At 36.6% G+C, this 12,522-nt stretch overlaps 1 protein-coding gene across 1 annotated transcript in view; it reads left to right on the top strand.

Annotated features, from left to right (window-relative positions):
• Positions 1–10,785, top strand: part of ALG13 (ALG13 UDP-N-acetylglucosaminyltransferase subunit) — a 67,299-nt gene extending 56,514 nt beyond the window's left edge. Inside the window, 3 exon segments of the mRNA XM_047714941.1 lie at positions 4,354–4,394; positions 6,101–6,284; positions 9,868–10,785. Of these exon segments, the coding sequence (XP_047570897.1) occupies positions 4,354–4,394; positions 6,101–6,284; positions 9,868–10,133 (491 nt within the window). The 3' untranslated portion in view covers positions 10,134–10,785.
• The last annotated feature ends 1,737 nt before the right edge of the window (positions 10,786–12,522 follow it).

The raw sequence follows: 12,522 nt of genomic DNA, 5'->3' as shown, positions 1-12,522 counted from the left end.
GTGGTCTTGTTTAATTAAACTAAGAAGTAGCTTTCCATTGAAAGTTCTTTGTTACTCCTCAGTTTGGCATTGTCTCTCAAGAGAATTGTAGTTGAAAGTTGTTTGTAGCTTGTTTATACTTCTTTGCTGTAAAATTCTCTAGATTTTTCTAGCTGCTTCTCTATTTTTATTTTTTAACTCCTGCGTAGTAACCAAAATCTTCAATTCCATGCTGTTCTTTTTCTCTACCTTACAACTTCATTATCATCTTTATATACATGATTCGTAAATCTATCTGGTCCTGGCCTCTGAAATTTGTTACTTACCCCTAGCTACTTTGTAGACATTTTCACTTGGCTTTTTTTCTTTCATTTCAAACTCTTATCTTTAATGAAATTCCTCATCTTTTATCTCCCTTTCTTCTTTCCAGGCTGGGCAAAACACTGACTCCTTGGCTTTCTATTTTGTTAATAGTGCTTCATTTCTGCCTGATTTACCCAGTATCTAAACCCTAATCCCTTCACTCCTCTTCTCTCACTTACCTATCCCTGCCCAAGATCTATTGTGTGACTACATAATGGTGATTTTGCATTTCCCAACATTTCATTTTGAAAAAACCAGGGGCACCTGGGTGGTTCAGTAGGTTAAACATCTGCTTTTGCCTCAGGTCATGATCCTGGGGTCCTGGGATGGAGCCCCATGTAAGGCTTCCAGCTAAGTGGGGAGCCTGCTTCTCCCTCTCTTCTGTGCTCATCGTGCTCGCTCTCTCTCTCTCTCTCTCTCTCTCTCTCAAATAAATAAATAAATTCTTTTTAAAAAAGAAAGAAAATGTTCAAATATACTATACATGAAACTTGAATTTCAATATGAATATTCATGTATTCACCACCTAGATTCTATCCATTAACTGTACTTGCTTTATCACATATCTGCCTGTCTTTCCTTCCATCCATCTCCTTGTCCATCAAGTCATCCATTTCAATTTTGGTGCATTCCAAAGTAAATTGCAGACATCAACATTCTTCACCATAAAAACTTCAGCATATATCATATGACCTTTCCGATATGAGGAATTTGAGAGGTAGGGTGGGGGGTCATGGGGGTTAAGGACAGAAAAAATGAAATGAGATGGGGTTGGGAGGGAGATAAACCTTAAGAGACTCTTAATCTCACGAACAAACAGGGTTGCTGGGGGGTGGGGGTTAGGGATAGGGTGACTGGGTTATGGACTTTGGGGAGGGTATGTGCTATTCACCATTGAGTGCTGTGAAATGTGTAAGCTTGATGATGCACAGACCTGTACCCCTGGGGCAAATAATACATTATATGTTAATAGAAAAGTAATTAAAAAAAAAACCTTCAGCATACACATCATTAAGTAGAGTTTGGAGTTTATTTTTTTCTTTTGATGTAAAGTTGTAATGTACAGATCTTAAATGTGTACTTGCTGCGTTTTGAGAAATGAGTAGATGCACCTTTGTGTAACCCACATCCCCATCAAAATATAAAATAATACCATTATCTCACTGTTAACTCGTGCCCCTTCCCAGTCTTTTTCTACCCCTGCCTCTACTTAACCTCAAGAGGTACTCACTGTTTGATTTTTTTTTTGTCAGTTTCACTTGTTTTGAAATTTCATATAAATATACAGTATATACTTGTTATGGTAGGCTTCTTAAACTCAGCCTTATATTTTTGGTATTCTGCCATATCATTGCATGTATCAGTAGTCCATTAGCTGTTATTGCTCAGTATTTCATTGTATAAAAATTCCCATTTAGGGGTACCTGAGTGGCTCAGTCCATTAAGTGTCTGCCTTTGGCTCAGGTCATGATCCCAGGGTCCTGCTTTATGTTGGGCTCCTTGTTCAGTGGGGAGCCTGCCTCTGTCTCTCCCCCAGCTCATGCTCTCTCTCTCTCGCCCTCTCAAATTTAAAAAAAAAAACAAAAACTTAAAAAAGATTTTATTTTTATTTATTTATTTGATAGACACAGCGAGAGAGGGAACACAGGTTGGGGGAGTGGGAGAGGGAGAAGCAGTCTTCCTGCTGAGCAGGGAACCTGAGGCAGGGCTTGATCCCAGGACCCTGGGGTCATGACCTGAGCCAAAGGCAGACACTTATTGACTCAGCCACCCATTCACTCCCCAAATTAAAAAAAAAAAATCTTTAAAAATTCCTGTTCAGGGGCGCCTGGGTGGCTCAGTGGGTTAAAGCCTCTACCTTCGGCTCAGGTCATGATCTCAGGGTCCTGGGATCGAGCCCCGCATCGGGCTCTCTGCTCAACGGGGAGCCTGCTTCCTCCTCTCTCTGCCTGCTTCTCTGCCTACTTGTGATCTTTGTCTGTCAAATAAATAATTAAAAAAAAATTCCTGTTCATTCTTTTGTTGGTAGATATCTGGGGTATTTACATTTTGGGGCTTTTGTGAATAAGGCTGTGAATATTCTTAGAAAAAGTCTTTATGAACCTATATTTTCATTACCTTTGGGCGGTACTTAGGAGTGGAATTTATGGGTCATAGAAAGGTGTGTGTTTAGTTATACAGGGAACTGCTGGTCATTTTTCCAAAGTTGTATCTTTTTCTACTTTTTAAAAAAGATTTTATTTATTTGAGAAAGAGAGAGTACAAGCACGGGGAGGACAGAGGAAGAAGTAGACTCCCTGATGAGCAGGGAGCCCAATGCAGGGCTTGATCCAAGGACCCTGCAATCATGACTGAGGTAGATGTTTAACTGACTGAGCCACCCAGGCGCCCCTTATCTCTTGCTAGTTTTGTAAGAATTCTGCGCCTGATTATTTTACTTTTAAACATCTTCTGACATGTGATCTACTCAAATTCTTCCCCCTCCAGTCTCCCATTTTTCTGTTAAAATCTGGTTATTTTCATGATATCCTCCATTATATTTCAAAGTGATGTTTTTGAGTTTTTATAGTCCCTTTCTGTGCTCCTTTTTTAAAAACAGCTTGAGATCTAATTCACATACTATAAAAGCCACCCATTTGAAGTGTACAATTCAGTGGTTTTTAGTATATTCACAAATATGTGCAATCATCACCACTATTTCTAGAACATTTTCATCACCCCAGAAAGAAACCCTGTACCCATTAGCAGTCATTTCTCATTCCCCTGGGCTACCACTCTTCTACTTTGTGTGTCTAAAGATTTGGCTCTTTTGGACATTTGACATATATGAATCATGCAATATGTGGTCTTTTGTGACTGGCTTCTTTCACTTAGCATGATATTTTCAAGGTTCACTCATGTTATAGCATGTATCTGTACTTCTTCCTTATAGCTGAATAATATCCCATTGTATGGGTATGCCACATTTTATTATCTATTAGTTGATGGACATTTGGGTTGTTTTCTCCTTTTTGCTGCTATGAATAATACTGCTATGGCCATTTGTATACAAATTCTGTGTGAACATACATATACACACCAAGGAATGGAATACTGTGCCATTTGTGAATTTGCTTCCTGCTATTATCTTTTGATATTCTTTAGTTTAACCTTTATACTCCTATACTCCTATTTACTGTGGAGTCTTTATACTCCCACATAATGGTTCAAAATATAAAAGTTGATTGTTTTAAAATGGTAGTAAATATATTTCTACATATCAGAGGTCTCCAATTTAAGAAAGAGGGGTTTACTTGAAGTTTGTTAGTGGGACTCAAGTTACTTAGAAGAATGTATAGATCCCAGGCCAATCAATAAAAACACATTTAGAGATACAATTAGAATGCTACGATTATTCCCTCTTCTCCCATACATCTAGTTTTTATTGTGAAATGTTAAGTTCTATGGAGAAGTTTTTATCACCTTAGGATATAAACTGTTTTGAGTTACCTTTCTTACTGCCTCCTCTTTTTGGAGTTCTAGTGGTATGGTATGTTAGTCATGTTAAGTAAAAGCGAAGTGAATTGTTTCATACAGTGCTAGTTATATTATTAGGCAACATTAATCATGGCATTAGTAGAGCATGAGTTTGTACTGTGTAGTAGCTCTATTAACAGAAGACCATTATGACTGGTTATGTACTAAATTGCTTGTCTCAAGAATAAAGTCTTGATTTTACTCTTGAGATAAGCAAGAGAATGGCTTTACTGGATTCTTTCTAAATATTAGCAGAGTAGTATTTCTGCCCAATATTAAGACTAGAAATAAAATATGTATTTGGTAATTAAACCTTGCATCAGAAAATGATCTTACCCGTAGTGGCAGGTAAGTGGTCATTTACTATAAGGTAGAATTGAGGGTGATGTTGATGCAGGAAGACTACATTTATAACTAATACTCAAAAAGGCTCTTAAGTGGTAGTTCTAATTGCTTTTGTCTTCTAGTTTTTAAAATTAAGATTTTTAATTTTAGATACAAAAGTTTTGCAGTACTATTTCAATCTGGGATTGCAGGTAAGTCATGATAAAATTGCTTTGACAAACTCTAGATTAAAAATGTAAGCTGGTTTGATAATCAGACTCTCAAACTTTAAAAGCCACGAACACTGTGAGGAGCCTAAAAGTTGTCTTTAGAAGATAATTCTGAAGATGATATAAATCAGTTTTGTTCTTGACCCTCCCAGTGCTTCAGTTCCTCTTATAAAATAGTTGTTCAATTATGGCAAGTGGGGGCTCTAAGCAACACAACTTAAGCATTTATTGACCTCCATATTTAGCATCATATATGTGCCAACCCTTCACTGTGTTTTTCTGTTTCAGTAATAAATGGATCATTTGTCTTGCCTGAAACATTTTTATGATTGTTTCTACATGTTATATGAAAAGTAATTGGACTGATTCAAAGATATTTAAAGGGCTCTATTATTTTTAAAGCAGTTATGTGTTCATAGATATTTACCAAACATTGATTTTCACCACTCCCCTGAATTGTAGAAGGGTGGGGTACTGACAAATATCTTAATACCCTGAAAAGTGTCTCTGATTTCAGGTAAGAGCTCTTTTATTTTATTCTTTCAGACGTCATTTCCTCCCTGAAATACACCTGACTTCTGATATAACAAGATGGCATATTTCCTAAAATGCAATGATGGATTTTAAGATTTGGCAGATGATAGTAAACTAGACAGACTCCTGGATAATGCTTAGATTAGTTCGTATTCCCAGACTCTGATTTCACTAAAATGTTGGGCATTTCATTTCCAGAAAACTATCTTCTCCAACTGGCACACATTTATAAATTAAGCATAGTGAATAGGTTTTTTGTTCTTTGAGACTATTTCCCAAATGCAGTTTCAAGAATTGAAAATATAAACTACTTGCACCTTCAGTTATGTAAGTTTATTACAATTACATGTGGAAACATTGTAAGTCATATTAGATGTCTGAGGCATTTTATATTAAAAGTAATAGCATTCATTATAGTACTTGTAAACTAAAGTATAAAGAAAATCGAAATCATATGTACAACCACTATACACTGTGATACATTTCCTTATAGCTTATTTATCTCTTTTACAAAATATTTGACTAGGCTCTGTAATTTTTTTTAAGTTAACAATATGAGCATTTTTTCCTTAATTATTTAACAACATAATTTCTTTAATTGCCTGTATTGTATCCCATCACGGGTATGTCATAATTCATCCAGTTCCCTATTGTTGAATATTTGGGTGGTTCACTCTTATTTTTTTAGTTAACATGCAATGTTATATTAGTTTCAGGTGTACAGTGTAGTGATTTAATAAGTCTATACACTATGTTGTGCTCATCACATATGTAGGCATCTGTCACCATACAACGCTATTACAGTACCATGGGTTATATATGTCTTATGCTGTACCTTTCATCCCTGTAACATATTCCACCCTATTTTGTTTTTTAAAATAGTGCTAGGAAAGACATCTTGGTATACAGATCATTGTGTATATCTGTAATTTCCTTAGGATGCCTTCTTAAAAGAATTCATGTATTCAAATAGGAGATATAGATGCTGCAAAAGGTCTTAAAGTTGTAGTAGAGAATAGATTTTCCAAATGTTCTTTTAGGTCAAAAATGCTACTCTACCTGAAAATCATAGCCCAACTTTTTTTTTTAAGTGAGGAACTTTGTACTACTTTAAGAAAAGAGATAGTAAAGTGTTTCTTTCTTTCTCACCCAAGTGCTATCACCACAACTACTGGCACTCCATGGTCTATGTGCCACAGATGCAGCAGCAGCAGCATCTTCATGTAGAGAATTATCCAGTCTATTCTGAGCCATCTCCTCTGGTAGAGCAGACAGTTCCTCAGTTGTATGGTGAGGTGGGGAGACAAGAAGGCACACAGGTGGAAGCATCAACAAATGGTGAGTATGTAATGAGAGTGCCTGCAAGAAGGACAATTAGACCTTATTATGTGTAATTTAATAATAACCTTCAGATATCTCATTTGGTCCATATTCTAGACCCATGTTTTCTTGTTTGTTTTAGAGAGTGAGTGTGAGCAGGGATGGAGGGACAGAGGGAGGAAGAGAATTCTAAACAGGCTCTGCGCTTAGTGCAGACCCTGATGCGGGGCTCAATATCATGACCCTGAGATGATGACGTGAGCCGAAATCAAGAGTTGGACACTTAACTGACTGAGCCACTCAGGTGCCACTAGGCTCATGTTTTTTTAAAGCATGGTATGTGGACCCTTGGAGTTTCTCAGACCTTTTTAAGGGATCCATGAAGCCAAAAGTATTCATCATATATTACACATATCTTAGAGATTTTGTCTCTTTACTGTCACATTTTGCATTGAGGATTCAAAAATCAGTAGTAAAACTGCTGCCACCCAAGCACAAATCAAGGGAGGGTCACTGAACAGTGCCTTCACTACCATATACAGTCCTGATATGAAGATGTCAGTAACTTTTGGTTTTAATCAAAAACGTTCTTATTTTTACTAAATATTTATCTTTGAATAATTGTATGTAATATTCTGTGTGACAAAATGGGGACTATTCCTAAAGTATCATACATACTGAAATATGATTAACTTAAAAGAATTTGTGAGGTTGACTAATGAGCTGAACTAATTTTTTTCATGCAAGACTATTTTTACTTGAATGATAGACAAACTAGGGTTATTTAGACTTGTGGATCTGGTAGGCATTTTCTCAAATAACATGAGCCTGTCACTTCAAGAAAAAAACAACTGATAGTATTTGTTGTCAAACATAAAAATTCCTTGGGGAGCCTGGGTGGCTCTGTCAGTTGAGCATTTGGCTCTTGATTTCAGCTTAGGTCAGGATCTTGGGCTACATGTCCAGCGGGGAGTCTGCTTTTTTCCCCTCTCCCTCTACCCCTCCATCCATGCACGCTTGTCCACAGTCTCTCTCTCTTTTTCTCTCTCTCTCTCTCAAATAAGTAAATCTTGGAAAAAAAACAAAGATAAAAATCTCAGCTTTCAAATAAAAATTAGAATTTTGGAAAACTTATATCTGCTGCAATGAACTTGACAGCTTCTCAGTACTTTTCTAATAAGATGGAGCTATTGGGGCGCTTGGCTAGCTCAGTCAGTAGAGCATGCAACCCTTAATCTCAGGCTTGTGAGTTCAAGTCCCATGTTGGGTGGAGAGATCACTTTTAAAAAAGCTTAAAAAAAAGATGGGGCTTTTACTGAATGTGGTTTTTCACATTGTATAATAAAATGTGTTAACATTTGGGAGATCTGTGTACCACAGTAAAATAATACTTTTCCAATTACCAATGCATGGTGTTACCTATGTATAATTTTGTAAAAGATAAATTCAAAGCATAAGGTAAACTATGGATTTCAATGTTGAGAGAGTATGAAAAGTCCACATTGCTACTTACTTTGGCAACTACCACTTACCTAGTTTTGGTGTAGCATCAAAGAATATCTAATTATCTGAAAAGACTGATTATTGAAAGATTTCTTCCAGCTGCATATCTGTATGAGGCCATATTTTCATCATATACTTCAAAACAACATACCACAGTTGGTTAAGTACAGAAGCAGATGTGAGAATACAGTTGTCTTCTATTAAGCCATACATGCAAGATTTGCACAAATATAAAACAATGACACTTATCTCACAATATTTTTGTTTTGGAATATAAACTTATTTTTATAGGAGTTAATAAATTTAACTTTCTCAGTTTAATTCCTAATACAGTAAATATTGAAATAACTCACATAAACAAAAGCTGTTTGAGATCCTTAATTTTTAAGAGTGTAAAGGGATCTTGAGACCAAAAAGTTTGAGACCACTGTGCCAAACCATAAAGGTGGTTGCTGTATGAGTTAACAGTATAGATGGAGAGGCATTTTTAAAGGGTTTAGAATGGGATCTTGACTGCCCTTCTTGGAAGGAATCGGCAGGAGGTAGAAAAAAATTATGTAGACTAATCAAACCACATCTGGCTCACATTCCAGTACTGCTGCTTAATACTTATGATCTCAGCTAGTTACTTTACCTCCCTAAGCCTGATTTTCTGTAAAATGGGAAATAATCTGACTTGCCAGGGTTGCTGTAAGAACTAAATGAGATAAATTATATGTATATAGAAGTATACTGTGCCTGGTGCATGTGAAAAATGTGAATTTCCTTCTGTTTCTCCCTTTATTTGAAGCCTATTAATGGTTTGGAAATATTAGTACTACAGATCTTAGCCCTGCTGTTTACCTAGTGTTCATGTGATATGGCCCATTGTAATAAAAATTAAAGTGTCAACCTTCATTGCATTTTTGTACCATGTATCTTTTATAGAACTATTTTTTTAAAGTAATTTGGGTTTTTTAAAAAAATATTTATTTGACAGAGAGATCACACGTAGGCAGAGAGACAGGCAGAGAGAGGGTGGGGAGCAGGCTCCCTGCTGAGCAGAGAGCTCGATGCGGGGCTCGATCCCAGGACCCTGAGATCATGACCTGAGCTGAAGGCAGAGGCTTTAACCCTCTGAGCCACCCAGGCGCCCCTATAGAACTATTTTTAATTGTAAACCATGAGACAGTGGCAGTCTTCATTCCACAGAGTGTGCTCACCTACATAATCCCAGGTAATGAAGGACTCCTTTTTAATATTTACATAGTCACTATAGCAAGGACAGAACTACATCTGTTTCCACTAAAACTGACTCATGGTAGCAAAAGTGGTGTAAAATTAAAGCGTTGCCAGGATCTTAATGACATTCAGCATTAAATGTTTGGTCTTTAGGATGCTCTTAAGAACCTTCAAGTATAGACCAGATTGTATACACACCAGAGTTTTTAATTGCTAAAGTAACACATAATGGTTATTTGGAAAATATGTGTCACAGTGGGAAAACTATTGGATGACTTAATTGGGAATTACCCTTATGAGAACTTAAGTGACTAGAAGGACTCTAGAGAATGTTTTTGTATGTATTTAGTCTGTAGGTACCTAAATCATCCCAGAAAGATAGCTATCTCTAGGTAGACTACATTTGACCCATTATACACACACATACATTTAAATTTTTATAATTAGAAAATTTTCATATAATCTTCTAGCAGCCTGCTTTAGTCCTTAATGTTCATATCAAAGGTACTCTGGGATGCCTGGATGGCTCAGCCGGCTAAGCTTCCAGCTCTTGATTTCTGCCCAGGTCATGATCTCAGGGTCAAAGAGATCGAACCCTACGTTGGGCTCCGTGCTAGGCATGGAGCCTGCTTGAGGTTCTTCCCCTCTGTCTCTGCTCCTTCCCCACCTCTTTCCCTCTCTAACTAACTAACTAACTAACTAACTAATTAATTAATTAATTAATTAATTTAAATAAAAGTATTCTTGCCACATTTGCTGCGGATCTTTCCTATAGTTAGTGCTAAGTTTCACTTTTACCTGAACATCCATTTATGTTGATGTTTTAGTAAATCTTTGTATATAAAGTGTGTACTATATTATGCATTCTTTGTTTCAGGTACTTTTCCAAATGCTGACCCTGCATCTGTCCCTCATGGAGCATTCTATTATCCAATGATGTCAGATCCCTATGGGCCACCACCTTTGCCAGGTTTTGATTCCTGTCTTCCTGTTGTGCCAGATTATCCCTATGTTGCCCCTTGGCATCCAGTTGGTGCAGCATATGGTGGTTCTTCTCAAATTCATGGTGCTATGAATCCTGGGCCAGTTGGCTATATTGCTTCACCTCCCTCAGCTTCTCATTACCTACCTCAGAATATGTAAGATTGAGCAGTATGAAGTACTCTTGCACTGCCATTTTTTGCTGTTTTAGTTTTTAAAAGTATTTTATGTTAGTGTTTAAATGATTTAGGTGGTTAGGGTGATTACTGTTGTATCTTATCTGTCTTTAAGATTATTTTATCTTTTGATTTAAAATATTACTTTAAATAAAGGAATATTACTTTGGGTTGTGGATAAAGAAATTGAGATGGATGTACAGGCTAGCCCCATATTGAACATATTTCATCAGCTCTTTTCCTGTCAGCCAGCTTGTCAACTTTGTATTAGCTGATGGTTCCAGTTGATAAAAGGAATAAATCCTACAAACTATTTCCTTGGTTCAGATGTCACACATCATATAAACCATGCAAAATTGGAATAACTCGACTTTTTTCTAGAAAATAAAAAAATGAGCATTTGCTTCTGGATAACTAAATATTAAATGAGAGAGTTTTTCGGGTTTCTTAAGAATTGTCTGAACTGAGTTATGTTCTGTGATATTAATCAGTTTTGAAGGCACATGGTGCTCTGCTTTAGATTTATTCCATATGCTCTTTGATATTGGATTTATGTAACTGTTTTACTGCACAGTATTGAATTGTTGTCCTTTGCACAGTTAGCAGTAAATAAAAATTAGCATTTAAAATTGCTAAAATGAGTGGGGTTTTCTTCTCTTTTTCATGGCAACAAAGAGTACCAGATACTTGATTGTTCTAATGTTTTTCCCCTGCTATTTTGGTGGCAAAAAAAAAATGTGATTTTATGACATGAACTGGTGGGTCCGCATTGAAACGTTATTCAGTCTCAAGATGTTATGATGCATAGTACCAGCTCTAGTTCTTTTCCCTTGAATATGTCCCTTTTTAGCTTGTGGGGGTTCTTTTAATTTTTTTTTTTAAAGATTTTTATTTATTTATTCAACAGAGAGAGATCACAAGTAGACAGAGAGGCAGGCAGAGAGAGAGAGAGAGAGAAGCAGGCTCCCTGCTGAGCAGAGAGCTGGATGCGGGACTCGATCCCAGGATCCTGAGATGATGACCTGAGCCGAAGGCAGCGGCTTAACCCACTGAACCACCCAGGCGCCCCGGGTTCTTTTAATCTTAACTTCCTTATGGAACTTTAATCTAGACTTAACTTTCTCATTGTCCTATATTTTCAATAGTTGTATCTTTTAGTTTTTATTTTTAGACTTACCTTACATCTCTGTAGGCCTGCCTTATCTTTTCTCTGACTTTCTGTGAGACCTATTTCATCTTTTCCCTTTTATCTACCCAAAGACCACAAAATCCTTGTATTCATCAGTTCTCCTGTAAGGGGTTATTCATAATGAACGCTTTGCTGTATCTCACCTGACAAACAGCTATTGAAAAAGTATTCTTTGGTTGCCACAAAACTTATTTATATTGCCATCTTTAAAGGTTATTTATGCTTGTGAATTAGTCCATTTTTCCCACCTTCAGCTATACCCTGGCAAAAAGAACCATTGAGAACCTCCAGGCTCCAGGTTCCTTAGCAGCCTAAAATACTGGAGGAGAATCCATTTTAAAGAAGATATCCTATCTTCAATGTACTGTTCTCAAGATAATTGATACTAATGAATTCTAAATCCTTGAACTAGTTAAGACTCCTCTTTCTTAATAGTTAGGGAACTGGTTGTGTTTTGTTTTTACATCCTTCATCTTGAGAAGTCCTTACTGTACAAATTGACATCAGACTTTAGGAAAGAAAGATAGGACAACAGTGTGCTGATCTTTGTAACAACCTGACTCTCTGTATTACTGTTTTAGCTTCTTCTCTCCTGACCTCCTGGATCCTCAGTGTGTGCAGCCTACAAATTGTTTGATGTTTTAAGTAAAGGTTTATTTTGGTCAAGCTTAAAACATGGAGCAACCTGTCTCCAGAATTTTTCAAATATGCTGACATTTCTGGAATATATATAACTCACAGCAAGTGATTTTCCTGTATCTGCAACTCTCAAAGGTTTACTAATTAGCTCGTAAGGATTGTTTTAGAAGGTTATAGTCTATCTTGAGAATGTGGTCCTGGAAATTGTGTGGTTTTGAGACAAGCATGTTTGCCTTGGGCTTCCAGTTGATTTGTTTTTATTTTAAGCTTGGGGTTGCTGCTTTCCTTTGATTTCCATTACTAATTTAAGTGATTTAATGAGATACTTCTTATTAACCAGAAAACCAGAGATCAGTAGTATATACTAGATCAACCTAATTGTTAACTGTCACCAGTGTGGAAATCAGTATTATGGTCTGTTAAAATCGTACAAGTATAGTCTGCTTGTTGATGTATTATAATCATTCTTCTCAAAGAAATAATCAAGCATGTACCCTGACTCTCCTGTTGTTTTGGGGTTTGAGAGGGTGAGGGTAACCTGTACTGC

The sequence above is a fragment of the Lutra lutra genome, chromosome X (genome assembly GCF_902655055.1).
Source record: "Lutra lutra chromosome X, mLutLut1.2, whole genome shotgun sequence".
In the NCBI taxonomy this organism is placed as follows: Eukaryota; Metazoa; Chordata; class Mammalia; order Carnivora; family Mustelidae; genus Lutra; species Lutra lutra.
The sequence above is the reverse complement of the archived record's forward strand: the minus strand, read 5'-3'. Positions and strand labels throughout refer to the sequence as shown.